This window comes from Microcaecilia unicolor, chromosome 14 (genome assembly GCF_901765095.1).
Source record: "Microcaecilia unicolor chromosome 14, aMicUni1.1, whole genome shotgun sequence".
Classification (NCBI taxonomy): domain Eukaryota; kingdom Metazoa; phylum Chordata; class Amphibia; order Gymnophiona; family Siphonopidae; genus Microcaecilia; species Microcaecilia unicolor.
The window spans coordinates 20,676,153-20,700,334 of record NC_044044.1 but is presented as its reverse complement, the minus strand read 5'-3'; the positions used below and the strand labels follow the sequence as shown (position 1 = coordinate 20,700,334).

At 45.0% G+C, this 24,182-nt stretch overlaps 2 protein-coding genes across 4 annotated transcripts in view; one reads left to right on the top strand and one right to left on the bottom strand.

Moving 5' to 3' along the window:
* STAG3 (stromal antigen 3) overlaps nt 1–12,418 on the top strand; it is a 47,080-nt gene extending 34,662 nt beyond the window's left edge. The window contains exon 33 of the mRNA XM_030187197.1: nt 12,341–12,418. Coding sequence (XP_030043057.1) covers nt 12,341–12,403 — 63 coding nt within the window. The 3' untranslated portion in view covers nt 12,404–12,418. The remainder of the gene's footprint in view (nt 1–12,340) is intronic.
* Nucleotides 1,848–23,874, bottom strand: AP4M1 (adaptor related protein complex 4 subunit mu 1). Of its 3 annotated transcripts, none has more exons than XM_030187202.1 (16): nt 23,806–23,874; nt 23,080–23,143; nt 22,821–22,906; nt 22,534–22,640; nt 21,310–21,406; nt 14,663–14,773; nt 14,439–14,519; nt 14,093–14,155; nt 12,405–12,471; nt 10,576–10,629; nt 10,385–10,491; nt 8,350–8,441; nt 8,035–8,082; nt 6,549–6,599; nt 4,500–4,617; nt 1,848–2,359 (listed from the first exon to the last, which is right to left on the bottom strand). In XM_030187202.1, the coding sequence occupies exons 2-16, from the start codon at nt 23,135–23,137 to the stop codon at nt 2,168–2,170; spliced, it is 1,332 nt and encodes a 443-aa protein (XP_030043062.1). In that variant the 5' UTR covers nt 23,138–23,143; nt 23,806–23,874; the 3' UTR covers nt 1,848–2,167. The 3 variants fall into 3 exon arrangements, with proteins under 3 accessions (XP_030043062.1, XP_030043059.1, XP_030043061.1); XM_030187199.1 differs by lacking the exon at nt 23,806–23,874 and adding an exon at nt 23,624–23,675; XM_030187201.1 differs by lacking the exon at nt 23,806–23,874 and adding an exon at nt 23,410–23,487.
* Between the last annotated feature and the right edge of the window lie 308 nt (nt 23,875–24,182).

The following is a 24,182-nucleotide window of genomic DNA, read 5'->3' as shown; positions in this document are numbered from 1 at the left end:
CTCCTACTTCCCCCCTTGGGAACCACTGATTTAAACGTTACTAAATATTTCTTCCCTTCAGTTCCTTATAAAGAGCATTTTTAATCACTGCGTAGATACTGCACGAACGTTACGCCAGCCAAGTATAAACCCGTCGCATTCACTCCAGTAACCTCCCCAACTTTTCCATCCCACTTTTCAAGGCTAAAATCAGGTCACAAACAGACTGATGGACACAATCTCCCCATGTTATAAATAAGCCCCTGATAACATACAAAAAAAAAAAGGGGGGGGGGAAGCAGGCACCTCCAGCGGCAGCACGATTTTGGGGACCAGACCACAATAACAAAGTATTGCTTTAAATTTTGTTTGCGCTCCTGGTTTTCTGTTACTTTTCAAGGTCCCAGCTGCTGCTGACATTCGCAGATTTAAATGAACTCATCACACACACCCAAAACAGTAGACACCATTACTAAGTCTCTAATCCAGAGAAAAATGTTGTTAATTACAGCTTACTTCACTTACAGTTAAAGGCAACGGAAAAACACTTGAAAATAAAAGCACTTTCCTCTCGCTCAGGGGCTCTCAAGCCAGTCCTCGGGTCGCACCAATCAAGTCTGTTTTTTAAGAGATCCGCAACAAATATGCATGAGATCAATTTGCATGCATCAATCTTTGAATACAGAAATATTTCCTTGCATTACCCCTTCCCAAGTATACATAATTAGACCGTTAAGTCTGTCCCTATATGTTTTATGACAAAGTCCACTGTCCATTTTTAGTAGTGTTTCTGGACTGATTTCACCCTGTTTGGGATTTTACTGTCACCTGTTTGGTCACCTTAAAGATCATCAAATACAGTCAACCCCCCCCCCCAGGTCCTGCTCTTCTTTAATGCACAGAACTGCTACTGATCATTGCTATCGCACTAATAGATTACTCAGCTGTACACATTATATGTGGGTACTTTCCTCTATCCCGAGAAAGCTCACCATCTAAGTTTATTTTTTGTATCTGGGGCAATAAAGGGTTAAGTGACTTGCCCAGGGTCAGGAGGAGCTACAGTGGGATTCAAACCCAGGTTGCCAGGATCAAAGCCTGCTGCACTCACCTTCTTTACTGCACCGCTTCCTTGGGTTTTTGCAACCCAAATGCATGACCCCGCGTGTTTTGTTTTTTTATAGCATTACATCTTAGATGCCAACCTCCACCCAATCTCTCAAACTTAGCTAGATGCCTCTTAAAGTTCCTCCATCTTCCAGGGTGTTTACCCTGTTGCAGATTTTGGTATCACCCGTAAAAAAAAAAGGGCAAATTTTGACCAATAACCTTCCACCATAACACCGATAATGGCCTTAAATTTCAGAGTAAAGGCCGTTTACCAGTAAGTACCCTTCGGTGCTCCCGATAAATCAGTTTCCAACCCGTTCAGTCTCTTTACAGCCCTTCCCAGTGTTGCTATTCCTACCTCATCCCAGTCTGGGCAACAGACCGTGAGAGCTGCTGCTATTGTGAATCCTTTTTTCTGTAACGGATCCCAATTCTTGTCCTTTCAACAACAGCTCACTTAGGGCTGTTCTGCAAATTGACTTTAACGCTTTGTGGGGAAGGTTGTATTTGAATAGACTACGTTTAAATCAACAGCCCATTGGGTTGGGGCCATTGCAGTGAATGTTAAGGGTGATACCCAGAGAACGGCTGCAAGAGCGACGCCTGGTGTAGACCGACTGCTCCTACAAATAGGGAGTGGGGGGGGGGGGGGGAACCAGTTGTGGAAATAGCCCCAAATCTTTGCAAATGAAGGCCTCTGGGGCCAGGATCCAAGTACTGGTCTCACTTGAAAGAAACAAAAATGAAGACTTACTGGCTCATAAATAAATTCTTTGTTCAAGTAAAGCAGGGTACAGGGGTCACATGAGGAAGGTTCCAAAGTCAATAACCAACGTCAAAAAATCCAATGATCAGGTAGGGAACATTTCCCTTAATCTCCACCTTTTATTTTTCCTCAAAAGCCTTATGGCTCAAATGCTTCAGCCCTTTTCCCCTGAATATACGTCTGCATTAGTCCAGAGAGGAAATTTGACCCAGTGTGCCACCAGTCATCGGAGTCCTCCGTGAGAAGGACGTTCCATCTGATGCTTTCAGCATTTCTCTCCGTCTTCTGGGAGAAGGGGGGAGGGGAGCGTCATCAAATGCGGATGGTGTAGGAGTCGCTGTGTGTGACGTAGCGGACCCAGCGGTGTGGTGCTGATGGCTGTACGGTTGGGAATCTCAGAAAGCGGATCTGAAGTCCGGAGCAGGTATGCATGGGCAACTCGAAGGACATACTGACGGGTCCGGTCTCTAGAAGTGCCGCGCTCCCGAGGTGGGGGATCTCCAGCTGCAGAGAAGAAGGAACAAGAGAAAGCATAAGATCACATAGCTACAGGGAGAGGAATCAAAGTTTAGGTTAAATGTGTGAAATTATCCACCAAAGACACAGGTCTGAGATGGATAAATCACAGAGGAATTGTGGAGTCAAGGTAGAGTCGGGCTGGTAGGCTAGAGACCAGGACTAACAGAAAAATCGGGGCTGAATTATGGAGCACAGTGACTGTTCCCTGCTCTGCTTCAAGCTCATGCCCTCCTCTTCCCTGCAGCCTACCTGGAAGGGAAGGGCTGGAGCCAAACATTCTGCTGCTCTGAAATCTGAAAAGAAGGGTGTGAAACTACCCCCTCCCTCCCCCACACTAACCCCAGCTTTACCTCAGGGTTGAAAAGGGCCACCAAAGCCTCTAGTGGTAACACCTAGGTCTTGGTGGCCATTTTCAGCCTGGAAGGACACTGCTCTTGAACCACTAGACTCCCAGAGACCCCACCCCACACGTGGGGTCGGAGGGTGCTTGGGCAGCCTGTTGGTGAAGTGAGAGGGGGTGATTGTGCGGACCTAAACATTGGGACTTACAGCTGCCACTAGAGCGGGTGTAAATTCCCAATGTTGTGAAAATAGGGATATTTTAGCCCACTCCCTCTCCCCACCCTTGCGACAAACTAGCTCGGTACTTCCACTGAATCTTCAAGACAAATAATGGCCACGTATTTTCACGGGATTTACATGTGTGAATGATGTTTGTTTGTCCAGTAATTGTACGTCCCATGGGTACAGATTCAGCTGCAGAGCCTGCAAGTTAAATTTTTTTAATATATGCAGGAACAGTTTAGTGCAAATGACACTCACGGAGTGGTATGATAGTTCTGTTACTCCATTTTAAACATTAATAAAGGAGCTATCGCTTTTCTTTTTAAAAACCCATACAGTGTACACTGATGATGGCTGGAAGGTCCGAAGCCAAGTTTAAACCCATCACATTCACCCCAGTAACCGCCCCAGTTTTTCCAGGCAATCTGGTCACTGGTCTGTCCGCTAAAATGAGATCACAGCCGGATGGACACAATCTCCCTATGTTGTAAATCAACTGTTAATAACACCACCTTCAACTGTGGGATAATTTTTGGACCAGACCAATGCAAAAAGTATTGCTTTCAATTTCATTGTATTTTGTTTAACATTTAGCTCTCTGTTTGTGCAAAGAAAGCACATTTGATAGCGAACATACCTTGAACAATAACTCGGGGCTTCCTTCAAGACTGGGTAGGGAGGTGTGGTAGCCGTGTTAGTCCACTTTTAAAGGTAATCAATAGAAATAAAACACGGAAAAGAAAATAAGATGATACCTTTTTTATTGGACATAACTTAATACATTTCTTGATTAGCTTTCGAAGGTTTGACCTTCGTCAGATCGGAAATAAATGTTGGTAGATGACAGTATATATGAGTGAAACATCAAAGCATTTCGGTGAGAGTTGAACAGGATGGGGGTGGATAGGTGAGAGACAGGAAGAGTCGGGTGGATGAGGGACAGGGAGATATGCATGGAGACAGGGTTATTTCTGATCTGACAAAGAAGGGCAACCTTCGAAAGCTAATCAAGAAATGAATTAAGTTATGTCCAATAAAAAAGGTATCATTTTCTTGTCCATGTTTTATTTTATTTCTATTGATTACTTTCAAGACTGGGTAAAGCAAAGTTACTTTACCTGTACCATGTGTTCTCTGAGGACAGCAGACCAAGTATTTGGATGACTTCCCCCCATCTGTTGAGAATACAACGGCCTGCTTGTCCTCATAGAATGTCAGGTATTAAACCATATGCTTATAAAAACGAGACAGGTTAAACAATTCATAGCTTTGTCACTACCCTACACTAAAAAAAAAAAAAAGTTAATAAAAACGGAAAGAAACTAGCTTATAATTTTAACTCCTTATATGAAACACACAAAAGTTTAAAAGTGAGATCAATTGCAGGGCAACGTCCAATCAATAATTTACCAAATGATTTGCAACAAATAATGAGAGCCTTCGATCAGGCCAAAATCTTAATCATGTCAACATGCGCCGAATGGAGAAAAGGATCAACGGATCTGAATGGCTCTTAAATGAGCAGTATAAAACTGTAATTAAAAAAAAAAAAAATAAATACCTTGAAAAGGGCAGAGAGCTGGGAGCCACCAGCCATGCGAGGGATGACCCACTGCACAGATCTGGTGCTTGGCTGGAGTTCGGCCACCTGATCCGGGCTGCTCAGCTCTTGAGACAGACTTGAATCATAGAGAGAGAAAAATTAAAAGGGGAAATGGGACTTGATATACCGCCTTTGAGGGTTTTTTTTTTTTTTTTTTTTTTTTGCAACTACATTCAAAGCGGTTTACATCTATTTATTTAATACATTTATACCCCACATTTTCCCGCTAGTTGCAGGCTCAATGTGGCTTACACAAATCTGTAGGAAGGCTACAGAACAGAAAAGTACAATTAAACAGTGTAAAAGTAAGATAGTAAACATCATTTAAACAACAATACATAGAAGATAATAAAGATAATTAGTGTCATAAGTACATAAGTAGTGCCATACTGGGAAAGACCAAAGGTCCATCTAGCCCAGCATCCTGTCACCGACAGTGGCCAATCCAGGTCAAGGGCACCTGGCACGCTCCCCAAACGTAAAAACATTCCAGACAAGTTATACCTAAAAATGCGGAATTTTTCCAAGTCCATTTAATAGCGGTCTATGGACTTGTCCTTTAGGAATCTATCTAACCCCTTTTTAAACTCCGTCAAGCTAACCGCCCGTACCACGTTCTCCGGCAACGAATTCCAGAGTCTAATTACACGTTGGGTGAAGAAAAATTTTCTCCGATTCGTTTTAAATTTACCACACTGTAGCTTCAACTCATGCCCTCTAGTCCTAGTATTTTTGGATAGCGTGAACAGTCGCTTCACATCCACCCGATCTATTCCACTCATTATTTTATACACTTCTATCATATCTCCCCTCAGCCGTCTCTTCTCCAAGCTGAAAAGCCCTAGCCTTCTCAGCCTCTCTTCATAGGAAAGTCGTCCCATCCCCACTATCATTTTCGTCGCCCTTCGCTGTACCTTTCCAATTCTACTATATCTTTTTTGAGATACGGAGACCAGTACTGAACACAATACTCCAGGTGCGGTCGCACCATGGAGCGATACAACGGCATTATAACATCCGCACACCTGGACTCCATACCCTTCCTAATAACACCCAACATTCTATTCGCTTTCCTAGCCGCAGCAGCACACTGAGCATGAATCTTGTTGAACTGAGAGTTAATCAGAATTAGGTTGAACCTGGAGAATAAGCCTTCTTGAACAGGACGGACTTCAATAATTTTCTGAAATGTAAGTAGTTCTGGGTAGATTTAACTGATTTGGGTAGAGCATTCCACATTCGTGTGCCTATGAATGTAAAGTATTCAGGTACTTATTTTGTACCTTGGGCAATGGAGGGTTAAGTGACTTGCCCAGAGTCACAAGGAGCTGCAGTGGGAGTCAAACTCAGTTCCCCAGGATCAAAGTCCGCTCCACTAACCACTAGGCTACTCCTCCACTGGAGCTGATACTGTGATGTCATAATGCCTCATTCCACCAATGCCTGAGCCAACCTCATCAGTGATGTCACAATGGCTTGATTGCCCAATACTTGGCTCACTTCTGATATTGTGATGTCATAAGGGAAAGGGAAATGGGACTTGATATACCGCCTTTCTGAGGTTTTTGCAACTACATTCAAAGCGGTTTACATATATTCAGGTACTTATTTTGTACCAGGGGCAATGGAGGCTTAAGTGACTTGCCCAGAGTCACAAAGAGCTGCAGTGGGAGTCGAACTCAGTTCCCCAGGATCAAAGTCCGCTCCACTAACCACTAGGCTACTCCTCCACTCGGAAGGGGGTGTACACACCTGGGGGAGGATTGGTGCTGAAGACGTGGTATTATTATGACTTGCAGCTCTGCCCAACTTTCTTCAGCCCTGTCGGTGAGTTAAACTGCCCCCGTACAATCACTTTTCCGCCCCAGTAATGTCTGCAGCTCTTTTGTAAGGTATTAATTCTAAAATATTTTCTGGATACAGTTCCAGACCTGCCCTCACTCATGCGAGCACCGTTAGTGTAGGGCTGCCCCCCTGTTCACCGTCCAGCTGAAGAAACGTTCTCACCTGATCACGCCTTTGGGGACAGGAAGGTGAAGGTGCACATTTACAGCTTGGCTAGAAAAAAAAAAAAGAAATAAAGTTAAGGAATGTGGCTGTTGCTGCATGTATTATTAATAATAATATAACACGTAACATAGTAGATGACAGCAGAAAATGACCTGCACGGTCCATCCAGTCTGCCCAACAAGATAAACTCATATGTGCTACTTTTTGTGTATATCTTGATTTGTACCTGTGCTCTTCAGGGCACACACCGTATAAGTCTGCCCAGCATTATCCCCGCCTCCCAACCACCAGCCCCTCCTCCCACCACTGGCTCAGACCGTATAAGTCTGGCCAGCCCTATCCCTGCCTCCCAACCACCAGCTCTGGCACAGACTGTATAAGTCTGCCCAGCACTATCCCTGCCTCCCAACCACCAGCTCTGGCACAGACTGTATAAGTCTGCCCAGCACTATCCCTGCCTCCCAACCACCAGCCCCGCCTCCCACCACCGGCTCTGGCACAGACTGTATAAGTCTGCCCAGCACTATCCCCGCCTCCCACCACCAGCTCTGGCACAGACTGTACAAGTCTGCCCAGCACTATCCCTGCCTCCCAACCACCAGCCCCACCTCCCACCACCGGCTCTGGCACAGACTGTATAAGTCTGCCCAGCACTATCCCTGCCTCCCAACCACCAGCCCCGCCTCCCACCACCGGCTCTGGCACAGACCGTCTAATAAAACTTTATAACCCACTATACATGCATGACTATAAGCAGGGAACAAGCCGCATACAAAGTATAAAAGGGCAAAACAAAATTTATTTCTTTACTCGACAAACTAAAAGTTACTATATTACTCTAACAATACAGCAGTTTCGATTTGTGTAGTATAAAATAATATCATACATCAAGGGAACCAAAGCCCCAAAAGAATGATTTTTTTTAAAGCTTTTTTAAACTGGTCCATATTCTGTATTAAATGAATTTCAATGGACAGCGCATTCCATAATTGTGGACCTTTGAATATAAAAAATAGATCTGCATTCTTCCAAATAAACCTGGTAAAATGAAGGCACATCAAGTAGCTGTTTCTGAGATGATCTCAGAGAACGAGCAGGTTGATAGCATCTTGGAATGGCACTAAGAGTTGGTGAGATATTATTAGTTGCATTTTTATCCCACATTTTCCCACCTATTTGCAGGCTCAATGTGGCTTACATAGTACCGTGAGGTGATCGCCTTTACGGTATGACAAATACAGAGTGATATTATGGTATAATAAAGTGCATGTGTGACAGACACATAAAGGGAATATTACCATTTAAGATTTTAAAAACTGCGTGTTCCTTTGAAAACTTGGATTGTCAATGCTTTCAGCTGAAAATGGGGGGCTGTAGCTGTGTGCAGGGTAACAAAATCTGGCAACTGGCCACTGCATCTACCACCTCATGAACAAGCTCAGAAAAATATATAATATAGCGTCCTTCTGCTGGCTGTACTCACTTTTTGGGTGACAGGTCACACCTCAACTTCAGGTAAATTCTGAGCCGGCTAAAGAGGAGGGAAGGGGAAAGACGACATGAATGTTACGACCCCAGCAAAACGTCAGCATAACATAGCATTCCAGGTAGTTCACTGCACAAGACAGAGACCCTTGACCTGTGCTACAGCCTCCGACATCACTGGACTGTGAATGTCTGTCTTGGGAGGTTAACTCCTCCTGTCTCGGCTACATTCTCCAAAATCTCTCGAGATTCCTCTTCCTTCAACCCAACCCCTTGCTTGCCCAATGGTATGGGAAAGGCCTTTGCTACATACTTGCTGCCCGAATCCCTCTCAACTGTAGGAAAGAGATGGAACGGAAGTGCGGAGGGAATGTCATCCGAGACCTGATACTGCATGAGCGTCAACTGCAAGAGAACAGAATAAATCAGGTTTTGGAGATGACTCCTGTTGAATTGATACCGTGTACTAGATAGGATTTGTGTTCCCACACCTGCTAAAATTTTCAGGGCCCTGCTGCTTCTTTGTAACTGCACAACTTGGCCAGATTCTCTGTGTGTACACATACATATGCAATCATCTGCCATACCAAACACGGTTAGCTTAGCAGGGTTTAAAAAAGGTCTGGATGGCTTCCTAAAGGAAAAGTCCATAGACCATTATTAAATTGGCTTGGGGAAAATCCACTGCTATTTCTGGGATAAGCAGCATAAAATGTATTGAACTTCTTTGGGATCTTGCCAGGTATTTGTGACCTGGATTGGCCACTGTTGGAAACAGGATGCTAGGCTTAATGGGCCTTTGGTCTGTCCCAGTGTGGCAATACTTATGTACTCATGGCTGATGCCACAACAGTTGTGATTTGCTGTACTGTGAATGCAACATGTCTAGTAGCCTCACAAGTCCTCAGAAAAGGGAGCAATGTAAATGCCTGCCACTTCCCTGACTGACGGACGGCCTGGACATCTTGCAGTTAGCACAGCCGCAACAGTAACCAAAAAGGCATCGTTCTACTGGTAGTCCGTGTAGGTTATACTTCTTCATGATTCAATACTGCCATCACAAAACAGGCCAGGCGGCAGTTTACCACCATGCCAACCCCACAAAGACAACTGTATATAATGGAACATAATAACCACACCACCAGTAATTCATACAAAGCAGAATATGATTTTAACAGTGCAGTCCAGGCCTATGGCTTTGCGGAGGTGAACTTCAAACCACAGAGGGAAATGAGGGGCGAGTTCCAGAGTCACCCCAGAAAGTAGTACTACTAGGAATCATTTCTATAACACTGCTAGATGTACGTAGCACTATACACATTACGTGCAGGTACTTTCTCTGTCCCTAGTGTATATTCCTTCCTATGGTAGGCCTGTTACTAAGGCCTGTACTTTGCTCAGTTTGGTTCTCACAAGTTGGCCTAACAAGTTAGCATCTTTGTAACATACAGTGCTTTTCTCAGGACTGAGGAATGACACGTCAGTGATAACACTTGGCTGGAGCTGAGAACATGTTTTTTTTATATAATGTGGATATAACCTTGGGACGTGCTAAGAGACAGACTGACGATACACAGTGAGCCTAAGATGTCCAGAATGTTTCATTTGTGGGGAAAGATAGAGAGAGAGGATACAAGGGTATTGTTCTATGCCCTGTGACTAACTACACGCTGTGCACGCAGAACTGATAGCTAATTAGCCAATGGCCACCGACTGTCCACGTGAACCCACATCAGGAGAGAGTGATATAATACAGGAATATCCATATATGGCATACGCTACTTCCTGATTCTAGTTTAGGAGAAATCACATGATTTATGAGAAATGAAACTTACTAAGGCTATAAATGTAATGGTTGGGACAGTGTGAGCTGAGCAGTTTTTGTTATATAGTGATTGCATTTGGCTTTGCTGTCTGACAACCTGCTCCAGAGAGAGAACAATTATTTTGTATATTGGCTCTGTGAGATACCAATAAAGATAATTACTGGTTGTTGCCTAACTGAGTGAGTCTAAGTTTTCTCTCTTATTTTTCAGCCTATGAGGCTGAAGTGTTTCCCCTCCCTGTGGGGGCTAAGGGATTATGAAAACACACTAGAGGGCTCACAATCTAAGTTTTGTACCTGGGGCAATGGAGGATTAAGTGATTTAAACAGTTAGAGCTGGGAGCTGAAAACCTGGGTTCAATTCCTACTTCAGCTCTTTGTGACCCCCCCCAAGTACAAACCTTACGCTGCGAGCCCACTAGGGACATAAAAAGTGCCAATATCTGGTAAGTTGGTACCACAGAAAGGCAGTATATCAAATCCATGACTCTACCCTCCCTTCCAAGACGCTCCGCCCCCTCACCTCTCCCTGTGAGGGGTTAACCTTCAAAATCCGGTGACTTTCAAACTCATCTAGTTTCACCGACTCATGGAAGCGGCATTCATCGATCCTTACGGCTGCGCCATATCCTGAGGCGAGAAGATGAGAAAGGATGGGGAACAGACCTGTACCGGGCTGGGCACAACCTCAGCTGATGATGTGGTTTCACTCACCTCTCAGCTCAGACTTTCCGATGCACAGCTCTTCAGTGAGTCCGATGCGCATCTCTGTTTAGGCCAAGGAAGAGAGAGAAATGATTTTAGCCAGTCTGAAATACTGCTGCTAAACGCAATGCCCTGAGCACCTTGCTAAGTTTTGATATGGTGGGAAAATGAGACAACTTAAAATATTACACGTAGAACCTTGGGATCTCAGTCAGTTCCGCTTCATACCATCTCCAGAGACCAGAAACGGTTTTGTGAGATTTTCAAAGGGAACATACCCCTGAGAACTTTTTAAAATTTATTTTCTTATATACCACCTGAAAGCCCGGGGGGGGGGGGGGGGTTTCATGGGTTGCAGCCTACCACATCCTAGGCTGTACGTCAAATTCTTCTGTATTTCTCTGTTATTAATTAGTTTTTTTTCCTATCAAGATTTGTAGTTCCTCTCCATTTCAGTTAAAGGTAGTATAGTAAGCTGGGAATTAAATAAATACAGTGCGTATTCTTCTGTCACTGGAGGACTCACAGTCTGAGCCAATAGAGGGTTAAGTGACTTGCCCAAGATCACAAGGAGCACAGTGGGATTTGAACCAGGCTCTCCTGGGCCTCAGCCTGCTGCTCTAACCATTAAGCCAATTCCCCCTTCAATCACCTGTGTGCACAGGACACAGCACCTGAGGTCTGCAACCCCCTGGCACTCATTTTAGCTCTTCTTAACATCTTTTATGCGGAGGAGAAAGGGCCAGATCTATGTCCTACAGTGGTCCTAGAGGATCAGACTAAAGAATGACGCGGGGACAGGGACAGAGCCAAACTTTGTCCTTGTCTCATTTTCTGTTTTGAAGCCTGTTAATGAACTGGACTGTTATTTATGTCTGAGTGATGCCTACAAAGATATTTAGATTTTTTGGGGAAAACAAGCAAACATACTGGCCACAGCTAGCAAAATTTGCATGGGGGATCCTGTACATCCTGCTACCAGCACATCTTCTAAGAAGACAACTTCTATTCCAGGAAGGACTGTGGAAGACAGGAGAGCTAGATTGAATCCTGAGATTGTTGATGACTTCTTATTCATCTACAGATTAAATAAATTGTCACAGTGCTTCTTAGGGCATATTTCTTCCCTCTAGGGCATACAGAACGGGTTGTATTTTATACTCCTGGACATTTTAACAGTGTGAATTAGGATTCCTTGGTGTAGTAGAAATCACCTATTGATGGGGTTGGAAGGGTAGAGGTTGGTGGTGGGAAGGAGGGTTATTATAGCTCATTGTTATTATTGTTCTCTATTTGTAATTTATACACAACAGTTGCACAGCATATTGTTCCTTTTTATACTTTAATAAAAAGATTTAAATATAAAATCAATTGTTCGAGGCTTCTGTAGACGAGAACAGAACCCATGGGGATGGGGACATGTCCCCGTGTCATTCTCTAGATCAGACATCTATCCAAGCCACTGTTCCATCTTCAGAAAGGAAGAATAATCAGACACCTGTCCTTCTGGGCCGTCATGACAGACAGCCTCACGCTGTAAAGAACTGTTGCTCAAGCCAGTCTGGTTTTCAGGATATCCACACTGAATCTACATGAGATAGATTTGAAGTAAGCTCTTTGAGCAGGGACTGTCTATGGTGTACAGCGCTGTGTATGCCTTGTAGCGCTATAGAAATGATAAGTAGTAGTAATTCAAAAGAAGTACTGCATGCAAACGTATCTCAAGCACATTCAGGTGTGGATATCCTGAAAACCAAATCTGTTGGAATTCTAGAACCGGTTTGAGGAACGTGGGTTCAAAGGACATTTCCGCAGCACATGGAGGTTCTACAACTAACCAGGGCAGTTTTGGAAAAAGTTCTTGAGACGAAGCTCTCCCTGAATATCGGCTTTCATCAGTGAGCCCTGAGGAAGAAACAGGTGAGATATTAGTTTTGTTATCATAATGTTTTTTGATAGAATGGGAGGGTGGGGGTAAGGGAAGGAGGAAAAAAAATTGTAATAACTCTAATAGCATCAAGAAATAAAACATTTCTCAGGAGCCTCGTGCTAACCTATAACTTTTATCTTATCCTTGTGTGTCCTTCTGTCTGTCCTTCCCTTCTCCTTTTTGGTCCTGTCTGTTTGTCCTGATTTAGATTGTAAGCTCTTTTGAGCAGGGACTCTGTCTTCTTCATGTTCAGTTGTAAAGCGCTGCGTACGACTGGTAGCGCTATAGAAGTGATTTATAGTAGCAGTAACCTCCTATTGTATCTCAGCTTCTTGCCTGTGCACTCTCGACTATAAGCTCTGTATGAAGCAGGCTCCTATGTGCATCTGTACAGTGCTGGGTACTTTTCTGTCCCCTGTGCAGAAGCACCAAGCTGTAAACTGCTTATAGGGACTGCCACAAGTATGAAAGCACCCATGGCAGGCCCCAAGTATAGTGAGCTTGCCTGTTCCACCCCAAGACAAACGGAGGGTTAAGCGGCTTATCCAAGCATACAAGGAGCTGCTGTGGGATTAGAACCAGGGCCTTCTGGTTCCCAGTCCTGCTGCTCTAACCACTAGGCTGCGCACTTCGAGTAACGCTATAGAAATGATTCGTACTAATAGTGGAACACAAAGGCTTTGCATAGACTACAGCCATTTTCCATCCAAATGCTTGAGCGTGCCCAGAAGAAAAGGACAGCTGATGCCTGAAATGTCGTTAGTCTTAGATCAGGCTTCCCAAATATCTGTAAGGGACAGTGGGCCTCCAAACGTTATTATTGTTTTTTAATTCTATTTATTTTTTTTATTGATATTTGTGGTTTGTGTATGTCATACTCTGTACTAGCCTTTGAGCCCGTTAAAACGGGCTATTATAGGAAGGGGGTGTTGAAAGGCCCCCCCCCCCCCCCCCGAGCCGTCACCACCCACCTTCCACCCGGCCGGGCCCTCGCTCCGCTATTGAAACAGCGAGGGTCCGGGAACGCAGCACTGAGCTGCCGACGTCGGCCTTCGTTCTTCTTCTCTGCCTGTCCCGCCCTCGTGTGACGTAACGTCGTCGAGGGCGGGAGTCGGGACAGAGGCAGAGAAGAAGAAGGAAGGGCGATGTCGGCAGCTCAGCAGAGCTCAGTGCTGCGTTCCCGGACCCTCGCTGTTTCAATAGTGGAGCGAGGGCCCGACCGGGTAGAAGGTGGGTGGCGGCGGCGACTCTGGTGGGAGGAGCGTTAGACGGCGGTGTCTCTCCCTCAGAAATGCACAGTACAGACCCTCTCTGTTCCGCCTCCCGTCATCACGTATTGACGCGGGGGCGGGGCAGAGAAGGTCTCTACTGCGCATTTGCGAGTGAGTACGACACTCGCCTTTTATATATATTGATTGTTCGAATATTTTTACTGCTGTAATTGTCTATTGCTTATGTTTGACTTATTCTTGCTGTACACTGCCTTGAGTGAATTCCTTCAAAAAAGGCCGTAAATAAATCCTAATTAATAATAATGAGCTCTAGCCATTAGTGCCCCGCCCCACTCCTTTCCACAACCAACAGGAAGATACTTACATTGGATCCAATCACCACCATCAGCCTCTCGATCACATCCAGAAAAATCTCATTCTTCAGCCCCTGAAAAGAATGAAATGGGCATGGGGATCCGAACCTGATAAAGCTGGAGGTGCAAGAGCAGGTGTTTTCAGCCCAGTCCCTGAGACACACCAAGCCAGCCAGGTTTTCTGGATACCCACAATGACTATACACAAGACACATGTTCATGCACTGCCTCTACTGTATGCAAATCTATCTCATAGTCATTGTGGGTATCTTGAAATCCAGACTGGCTTGGTGTGTCCCAAGGATGGGGTTGAGAACACCTGTGCTAGAGAACGGTGGGGGCTGGGAGCTGTCATACCTGCTCATGACGGGAGGAAAGGACAGGCCGGCTAGCAGCGGTGCTGGGAGCCACTTTGCTCTGCTGAGTTTCAGCTCCAAACTAAATCATAAAAGGGAGGAAAACAGACAAGACCCTCAATACCAGAGAATGAATTTCTCCCAGACTCTCTGCCTTGCTTATAACTCTTGAGCCTCCCTCCCCCCAAACTAAGCCTCTGCCAACCCTTTGAACTCTAGGCTCACCAGCCCTACGCTGCTGAGGTCGAACAGGCTAAAAGGTTTGGTTATCACAGCTTCCGTCTGAATAAAGTTCTTCAAGATATCTGTGGATGTAGTCTGAATGTATCCGTAATCCTGTGCAACAGAAAAAGAAAGAGAGAGCATATGACAACCTCTGGACACTGCACATCTGGAGTTTTCCATGCACCTCATTGTTAATGGAAACCAAAAGTCCCTCACTTGCTTTATTCTTCAAGGCAGGTTCCATCAACACAAAATATCATCTCAAATCATAACACCCACCAAAATGAGGCAAAGGCTTGTCAGTCTGTCAGAAAAAAATTGAAAAATCTTTTTCACCACTGCTAAAGCGCTCCATTGTGGTGGACCTGGTGTAGCCGAAAAGCTGATAGAGAAAAGAAGGAGAATGAAGAGAAAATTCCAGTACTATGCGATGAGGGGAGATGCCACAGCCTCAGGAGATGAAACATGCTGTAATTCCTTACATATAAACCCAAACTGAGCCCAAGCACTACCACTCCCAAACTTACCACTTCTAGGCAAGATCACTAAAAATAAAACTGCACTATCAGATTCCTGCTGAACTCAAATAGCCTAAACCCCGTTCCAGTTGGGCTTCAGACCTTACATAAGTAATGCCAGACTGGGAAAAGACCAAGGGTCCATCGAGCCCAGCATCCTGTCCACGACAGCGGCCAATCCAGGCCAAGGGCACCTGGCGAGCTTCCCAAACGTACAAACATTCTATACAATCAAGCCATTGTGACATCACTAATGAGGTTGGCTCTTATTGGTGGAATGAGCCCTATGACATCACAATAGGTTAAATCACTGCTCTATGTAATAAAAGTGAGCCAAGTAGAGGACATAAGTACATAAGTAATGCCACACTGGGAAAAGACCAAGGGTCCATCGAGCCCAGCATCCTGTCCACGACAGCGGCCAATCCAGGCCAAGGGCACCTGGCAAGCTTCCCAAACGTACAAACATTCTATACATGTTATTCCTGGAATTGTGGATTTTTCCCAAGTCCATCTAGTAGTGGTTTATGGACTTGTTCTTTAGGAAACCATCTAACCCCTTTTTAAACTCTACTAAACTAACCGCCTTCACCACGTTCTCCGGCAACGAATTCCAGAGTTTAATTATGCGTTGGGTGAAGAAAAAGTTTCTCCGATTTGTTTTAAATTTACTACACTGTAGTTTCATCGCATGCCCCCTAGTCCTAGTATTTTTGGAAAGCGTGAACAGACGCTTCACATCCACCTGTTCCACTCCACTCATTATTTTATATACCTCTATCATGTCTTGTTTCTGAACAGGGATTATACTAATAAACAAAAGTGACAAACTAACTAGGCAACCCTGCTGATACTCCGACCCTTCAATGAGGTTTGACATTAACTATGAAATACAATTACTCGCCTAGATGACTTGCAGCTCAAGGCTTCATATTATCCTGATTAAAATCCTTCCTCCAGAATCTCTTGAGATCACCATCCTCTCCTGTGAAGCCCTGCGGGAATCTATCCTATCGCCCACTTTACTGAAGATCTACAAGGCCTAGGTAAACTCAAAGAGACTTTCATGGCACCTCCGACTCTCGTGCTGCCTGGACATCTACTGATCCTCTTGACCTAGAACCTGACAAAGCAATTGCCTACCTGGATATCTGGACGAGACCTCTGGTTGGCTACACCAAAACAAACCGGAGCTATATCTGACCACATATATGCAAAAATGAACCTGCCTACCTATATCCTGGGGTGATCGTTGAGAGGGTAGCATTACGTTTCAGCTACTGTTGTGGGATGTTTGTTAGACTCAAGTCCTAGAAGTATGTAAATCACCATTCCTTCAACAAAGACCATTGCCATCTTTGTTGCGATCATACAGACTTATGCATGACTGATATTGACTGATACTTGCTTACCAACCAACCTTTTTGAAGAAATTCACCCAGGGGAATGCACAACAAACAGGACACATTATGGTGTGTAATATGCTACTTACACTATCAACACAATACACATTAAAACATCTTAATAGACAGCAGAGGATGGACGTGGAGATGGGTTATATATAGAGAGAAGACAGAGTAACTGGAGTTAGACAGAGAATAAGGGGACTAACCAGGAAAACTGCATGTGAAACCAAGGCCTGCTACAGTATGTGCAGCTGCTAATAGTTAGTTGCTTCTTCCATTAAAGGTAGTATAAAATTAAACACCCAGCATGTAACATTTCCCAGCTTGGATCATAAGCTGTATTTTATTTTGATACTAGCCGTCGAGCCCGTCAAAACGGGCTACTATTGGAATGGGGGTTTTCCACGCCCCCCCCCCCCCCCCCCCGGAGTCGCCACCGCCACCAAGCCTCCACCCGGCCCGGGTCCTCTGTTCACTATTAATTCAACTTACATCACCCCAGCACGCAGATCAGCTGAGCTCCCGTCGGCCTGGCCTTCCTTCTCTGCCTGTGTCCCGCCCTCGTGAGACGTACCATCAGCGAGGGCGGGACACAGGCAGGGAAGGAAGGCCGACTGGAGCTCAGCTGATCTGCGTGCTGCGGCGATGTAAGTTGAATTAATTGCGATCAGAGGGCCCGGGCCGGGTGGAGGCGGCGGCGACTCGGGGGGGGGGGGGGTACCGGTGGCAGCGACCTCGGGGGGAGGGGAGCGCAGTTTCCCTCTCTGTCCCGCCCCTTCATCACGTATTGACGCGGGGGCGGGACAGAGAGGGAAGTCTCTACTGCGCATTTGCGAGTGAGTCGGTCACTCGCTGTTTATGTGTTTGATATATATAATACTATGTAACATTGTATACCATTTTATTTTATTTATTGCATTTGTACCCCAGATTATCCCACCTTTTTGCAGGCTCAATGTGGCTTACAGAGTAAGCTTATGATAAGGTCAGTACAGGATTTAAATACAGTTGATCATAAGTTGAGGTAAAAGAGGATTTGGATGGGCGGATGTTGGGTAGGTTGTGTGAGAAGTGTTTTAGGTGTGCTTGGGTGGTTTGGGGGATGATTTGTATCATTGAGGGTGACTTTTGTAAGCTTTGTTAAAGAGGTGAGTTTTCAGAGCTTTGCGGAAGCTGCTTAGATTGTTCATGGTTTTCAGGGCCTTGGGTAACACATTCCAAAACTGTGTGCTTTTGTATGCAAAGGTCGTAGCATAAGCCTGTTTGTATTTCATTCCTTTGCAGCTGTTCTCACTCATACAACTCTTAAAACACTTTTAAAAGGGATTTTTCTGCCACTGCTGCCCCCAGACTCAAAACACACGTCTGTCCAGCTCCCAGCTGACCAGCAAGCCAGGTCTCAGCTTGCTCAGCTGTTCTCCCAGAGTGATGATGTCACTTTAGAGGAGCCCCGTCAAGATGATTTGAACCCCCTATGGGGTTACACATGCATGAACTTAGGTGTACAAAGAGTTTGATGTCAACCCGTTGATAACCTGAAAGCACACCCAAATTCCCATATATGGTCACCAAGAAAAGGCAGCCACAGCAAAATGGGTTGATGTCACAATGGCTGGCAGCTATATAGGTGGGGCTCAGTGGACCTGACTCAGAAGCACCTGGATGGGGAGCCCAGGCAGACAGCAGGAGGAAGAGCCAGAGCAGCAGTCAGGTACAGTATACTGTACTTGCACATATAATCTTACTATACTTACTACAGGGAATTAGGGAGGGAGGGAGGAGGGAACGGAATGCAGAGAGAGAGAACTGAATGCAGAGAGAGAACTGAATGCAGACAGTCTGCAGAGGGAACTGAATGCAGAGAGAGAGAACTGAATGCAGAGAGAGAGAACTGAATGCAGACAGTCTGCAGAGGGAACTGAATGCAGACAGTCTGCAGAGAGTCTGCAGAGGGAACTGAATGCAGACAGTCTGCAGAGGGAGGTGGGGAGGAAGTACTAAGTACTGTAATATTATATATGCAAACCAAATCTTTTCTATTTCCAGCAGTGAGAAACCTGGAGGGACAGCATGGAGAGGAAGCCAGGAACACTACAGAGAATCCAGGAGCTGCAGCCAGGATGTCCTAACAGCTGGCAGACTTATCAAGGAGGAAACCACTTACCTGCGAGGAAAAATACAAAATAAAAACATTATTATACCTCATCCTTGGAACCTGTGTTTTATTTGTCATACTTGTGACATAACATTAAAGAATGTCTATTTCTAAGTTGGGGTGGGGGTGGGGGTGGGGGGGTTGAGCACCCTCTGCACCCTCCGCTCGCACCACCGTGTTCTCCTTTCTGGCTGTTGCCCTTTACTATTCTGGCTCTGAGCCGGAGAACCATTCCAGCAGCACGAAAAGGATCAAGGAAGACCAGGCGGCACAGAGCCCGAGCCTTAAACAAAAGGCCACACTGATCAAAATTCAGCATATTATTCAGATTTGTTCTGTAAGCTAAAAATATTTCTTATCCTACTTTAGCCCGTCACCCTGCTAGCAGATGGAGACAGGATTGTAATTTTTATGACATACTTAACCATCTCTGGCACCAGCAGATAGACCTCAAAAGTAGGATATCAAAGGAAACAAAGTTTATTTCAAGGAAAACTAATTTGTGCAGGAAGATTAGTATACTTTTCCTCTTGTTAATAAGGGAGAGTCAGCTGGCATATTATCCTTCTATGCCTTTCACCCAGCCAATCTCAATAGATTGAGAATACAGTGGCTACCTTACAAATATTTTCTGGAGAACGGTTCTCTCTGAACCAAAGGAAGTCTGCATCTTCATTAAATCACAGGGCCTCGTGAACTTAATAGATTTTCACGAGGCCCTGTGATTTAATGAAGATGCAGACTTCCTTTGGTTCAGAGAGAACCGTTCTCCAGAAAATATTTGTAAGGTAGCCACTGTATTCTCCTTATCATCCTTTGCTAAGCACCACAGATTACAGGTGCAGGCCAGGGAGGAGGCTGCCATCAGGGTAGGTTTGATGTTCTGTTAATATCAGTTTTGGAGACATGTCTTCAGGTTAGGTTCTGCACTCAAAAGCTTTACAGCGTACCAGTGACGGGGGGGGGGGGGGGGGGGGGGCTCCACAATTTGGATTTACCTCCCCAATGTCTGCTGAGTTGGCTAGCAGCTATCCCCAAGTCCCACTAGCAGAAGCTGTGACAATATTCACCGCCATGCTGCCTACCCTGCTTCCCCCTCCTTCGCGCACATGCTCAATTTCACTAAAACCGCGAATGCACACCAGGGCAGGAAAGCAGGGCCCTGAATCTCTCTACAGGAAGGCTTCTGGCGGGATTGGGAGACCCCCACTGACCCAGGTATGTGGGGTTGTTGCGGGGTGGGGGGGACTATGGCAGGGAAGCATTTTAATAGGAAAAAAAGGTGCTAGCAGTCTGCATGGGTTCCAATCTTCCCCCCTCCCCAATTTTAAAAAGAAAAATTTCCCATGGCTGTGAAGTAGCTCTTCTCCCATGACTTAGCTTCCACCAGACTTTTTCCCTTATGTGGATGTACTGCACCGGAGGCTAGAAAGCTGGCATACACAAGATTTCAAATAAATAAATTAATTAAGGCTGATATATAGGATTGCTCTGTCTATTTATTTACATTTGTACCCCGCACTTTCCCACTCAGAGCAGGTTCAATGCAGCTTAAATAGGAGTGGCCTAGTGGTTAGGGTGGTGGACTTTGGTCCTGGGGAACTGAGGAACTGAGTTTGATTCCCACTTCACGCACAGGCAGCTCCTTGTGACTCTGGGCAAGTCACTTAACCCTCCATTGCCCCATGTAAGCCGCATTGAGCCTGCCATGAGTGGGAAAGCGCGGGGTACAAATGTAACAAAAAAAACAAGGACTACAGAGTATTGATGAAGAAAAAAAAATAAGTATATCAGAATAATAAAAGAAATAAGTAGGTAGAGATGGGCAAGAGTGAAGGGAGTAGGAGAGGTATGTATGAGCAAGGGTAGGTGAGCATCGGAGGAGGGGTAGAGGAGGTGGAAGGGGGATGGGACATAGAATAAGCATAGTGAAATTAGGAGGGAGAAGTGGTCTAGGTCGTCATCTCTTGGATATGTGATGGGTAGATGGGTTCATAGGATTAATCTTGGTCATTTGGGGTGGGTTTTTAGTGATTTCCGGAAGGGTAGATAGTCACTGATTGATCGGATAGGTCCGGGGAGGGCATTCCAGAGTTGGCTGCCTAAGAAGGAGAAGTTGGATCCATAATAGGTTTTGTACTTGAGTCCTTTGCAATTGGGGTAATGTAGGTTGAGGTAAGTTCGTGAAGTTACAGACATGTTTCTGGTGGGAAGGTCAATCAGATTGAGCATATAGCCCGGAGATTCACCGTGGATAATCTTGTGGATTAATGTATGGACCTTGAAGTTTACTGCATCCTTTTGCCTTATTCAAGGGCCATTTTCAGCTGTGTTATCTCAATCCAGTCCTTGGGGTACACCTAGACAGACAGGGTTTCAAGATTCCCAAAATAAATATGCATCAGATCGATTTCCATTCAATGTAGGCAGTATATGCAAATCGATCTCATGCATATTCGTTATGGATATCCAGGCTGGATGCATCCCAAGGACTGGGTTGAGAACCCATTGTACATATCCACTTGCAAAACATGCCTTGAGCTTTATAGCTTAAACTCTCAAACCTACCACCATCTCATCCAGCAGCTCATAAATCAGAGCGAAGTTCAAGGAGACTGTCTTCTCGCTCAGGCTGCCACAGTAGTCACGAATCAGGGCCACAAGCCTGGGAAATGAGAGAAGCAGTCATAAAGGATGGAGAGGACTGACTTGGAAGCGTATTTTCAAAGCACTTAGACTTACAAAGTTACTTTGTAAGTTAAGTGCTTTGAAAATGAGCCTCATAGTAACATAGTTGATGATGGCAGATAAAGACCTGACCAGTCCATCCAGTCTGCCCAGTAAGATAAATTCATAGCACATGTTGCAATATAACATATACATTTTTGATCTGTCATTGCCATTTTCAGGGCACAGACTGCAGAAGTCTGCCTGGCACTGGACATACTCCTCAACTACTGGAGTTGCCGCTGAAGCTCACTCTAGCCCATCCAAATGTGTCTAACCATAAGCAAGGCACAGACCAGAGAAGCCAGGCCTTATTTCCCAATTACTAGAGTTACCGTCTAAGCACCGCTAAGTTTTGTTTTGCTTCCATTTTCTTTCCATATAGGAATCTTTTGTGTTTAGCCCACACACATTTTTGAATTCTGTTACCATTTTCATCTCCACCAACTCCCACAGGAGGGCATTCCAGGCATCCACCACCCTTTCCGTGAAAAAGTACTTCCTGATGTTATTCCAAAGTTGACCCCCCCCCCCCTGCAACTTCATTTCATGTCCTTTAGTTCTACTGCTTACCCTTCTCTGGAAAAGATTTGTTTTGCATATTACTACCTTTCAAATATTAAAATATCTGCCTCACATCACCCCTAGCTCAACTGAAGCTATGAACCTGTGACACAGAGAAAGGGAGTTGTAGCGATAGATCTGGAATTCAAAAACTGGAGAGTAAGCAAGAGAAAATAAGAACTACAACCATAGCAAATCTGGATTATATGAGCAGCAATAGGAAACCTATTGGACTTATGGGATCATTTTCAAAGCACTTTCAAAGTTCCATAGTGTAATTCTAAGTGCTTTGAAAATATGCCTCTTATTCTACTACCTGGCACGAGCCCGCATACAAGAACCTGAGCTCACTGCTACAGGAATCCATGCACAAAGGGTTCACACTCAGGGGTAGAGCATGAGAGTTACCATCCTCTCATTCCTGCAGCACGGATTCACACAATTATGATTATAAGCCAACTCTTGCAGAGGGCAAAGACCTCCTGAAAGGCACTTACTCACCTGTTCAGGAACTCAATGAGGGTGAAAGGAGAATCATTGAATGGAGTACATGCTACGAAGTAGAGGCCACTCTGCCGTACATGAACAAAGTGTAACTCTTCATGCATCTGCAATGGTGAATGGAGAAAGAGAAAATCTGTTCTGGGCAGAGGACATGGAAGGAATCTGACACACTGCAAGCACGAGAGTGGCATATACCGAGGGCATATACGAAGTACTGTAGAATGAAGAAATGGGAAGTCTACAAATTAATGTTAAAGACTTGTAAGAAACTTAAGCTGCAATACCATGACAACAGGCTCCTGATCAGCAGTGAGACTGGTTATTTTCTTATAAAACGCATCCACTAGGTCACGGCTCCCATCCCCTCGGTCTGAAACAGTGCAGGTTAAGGAATATTTCAGGCACAGCCCCAGATGCAATTTAATCCAGTCCCCATTTCCTGCATTCTGATGAGACCTTTATGCAGAAATCATTGAGGTTTTCAGGATATGAACTTCAAATAAAAGGCCTCCTTCATCTTTCCTTCCCATGACATAAGGATACAATCCTTGTAGATGAGGTGGTCTCCCTTAGCAGATAAAATGAAGATCTGGGAGATCATCCTGACCTGTAGAATAACATTATCTTATTGGTTATTCCAAGAAGAGGGAAAACTATTACACCTTTAATACACCTGTACTGATAATACAATGGCAATGGTCCTAACAGTCTTATCTTAGACTAATCTAGAAAGCCCCTCATGCACCATAATATCTATTTTAGGAATCCTATGAAAAGTTTACATTGAAAGTATTATAACCTATAAAGATCACCACTATGCACAGACATCACTGTCTAATTTTTCCATAGGAATGATACATACTATAACCGTACCTTAATGTAATTCTTACTGAACTATAAAGGCGTTGGCTCAATCCAAATTTTAAAAAAAAAAATCCCAAATGTAATGCTGGTGTACATAATATACAGTACACATGCATTTCCATCAAATGCACTTCTTAACTTTGGCAACACATGAAAAATTGTCATGCAAATAAAAGTTATCTGAATCTAAGCAATCTTAATGTAAGATACAACAATAACAAACCCATGAATGCAACAAGCAGCAGCACTAGCCTCATTTCCGCCCCCATTTGGCGTAACTTACAACGCAAACGTCACCGCGCCTTCCGCCCCCATTTGGCGTAACTTACAACGCAAACGTCATCGCGCCTGAAGCTGGCGCCGACATCTTGGAATAAGGCAAACGGGCAGACTGCGACGCCTCACCCGGGAATCAGGTACATAACGCTCCTGTATTTACCCCAGTCCTTCATTAACGTGGCTCTATGGGAAGCCTTCCAATGCCGCAGCTCCTTTTCTTCTGGGCAAGAAGTCAAGAGGCGAAGTCAACGGCGGCGTGCCCCAATCAAAGATGGCGTCGACGTGGTTCCGCGGCCCTTCTCTGACCCCTGCGGGCTTTCGATTGGTTACAGCGCCTCACGTGCTCTTGGGTTTTCGCGCGAACGCTGGGAGGGGTTCAGGAGAGGGCCTGCAAGCCGATTGGTTGCTTGGAGTCACGTGTTGCCTGCAGTTCGCGCCAGTTTTGGTTGGAAGGGAAAGGGATAGGGTTTACTGACTGTGCATCTAAGCTAGAACTGATCGTT

What these genes read in the sequence shown, in the direction of transcription:
- AP4M1 (XM_030187202.1), bottom strand. Translation starts at nt 23,137, where the DNA reads ATGATCTCCCAGATCTTCATTTTATCTGCTAAGGGAGACCACCTCATC. An exon ending in CGGAAAGTCTGAGCTGAGAG is followed by an intron (nt 10,492 to 10,575) that starts GTGAGTGAAACC and finishes TTCTCGCCTCAG; the next exon opens with GATATGGCGCAGCCGTAAGG. An exon ending in AGCTCTCTGCCCTTTTCAAG is followed by an intron (nt 2,360 to 4,499) that starts GTATTTATTTTT and finishes TCTTCTCTGCAG; the next exon opens with CTGGAGATCCCCCACCTCGG.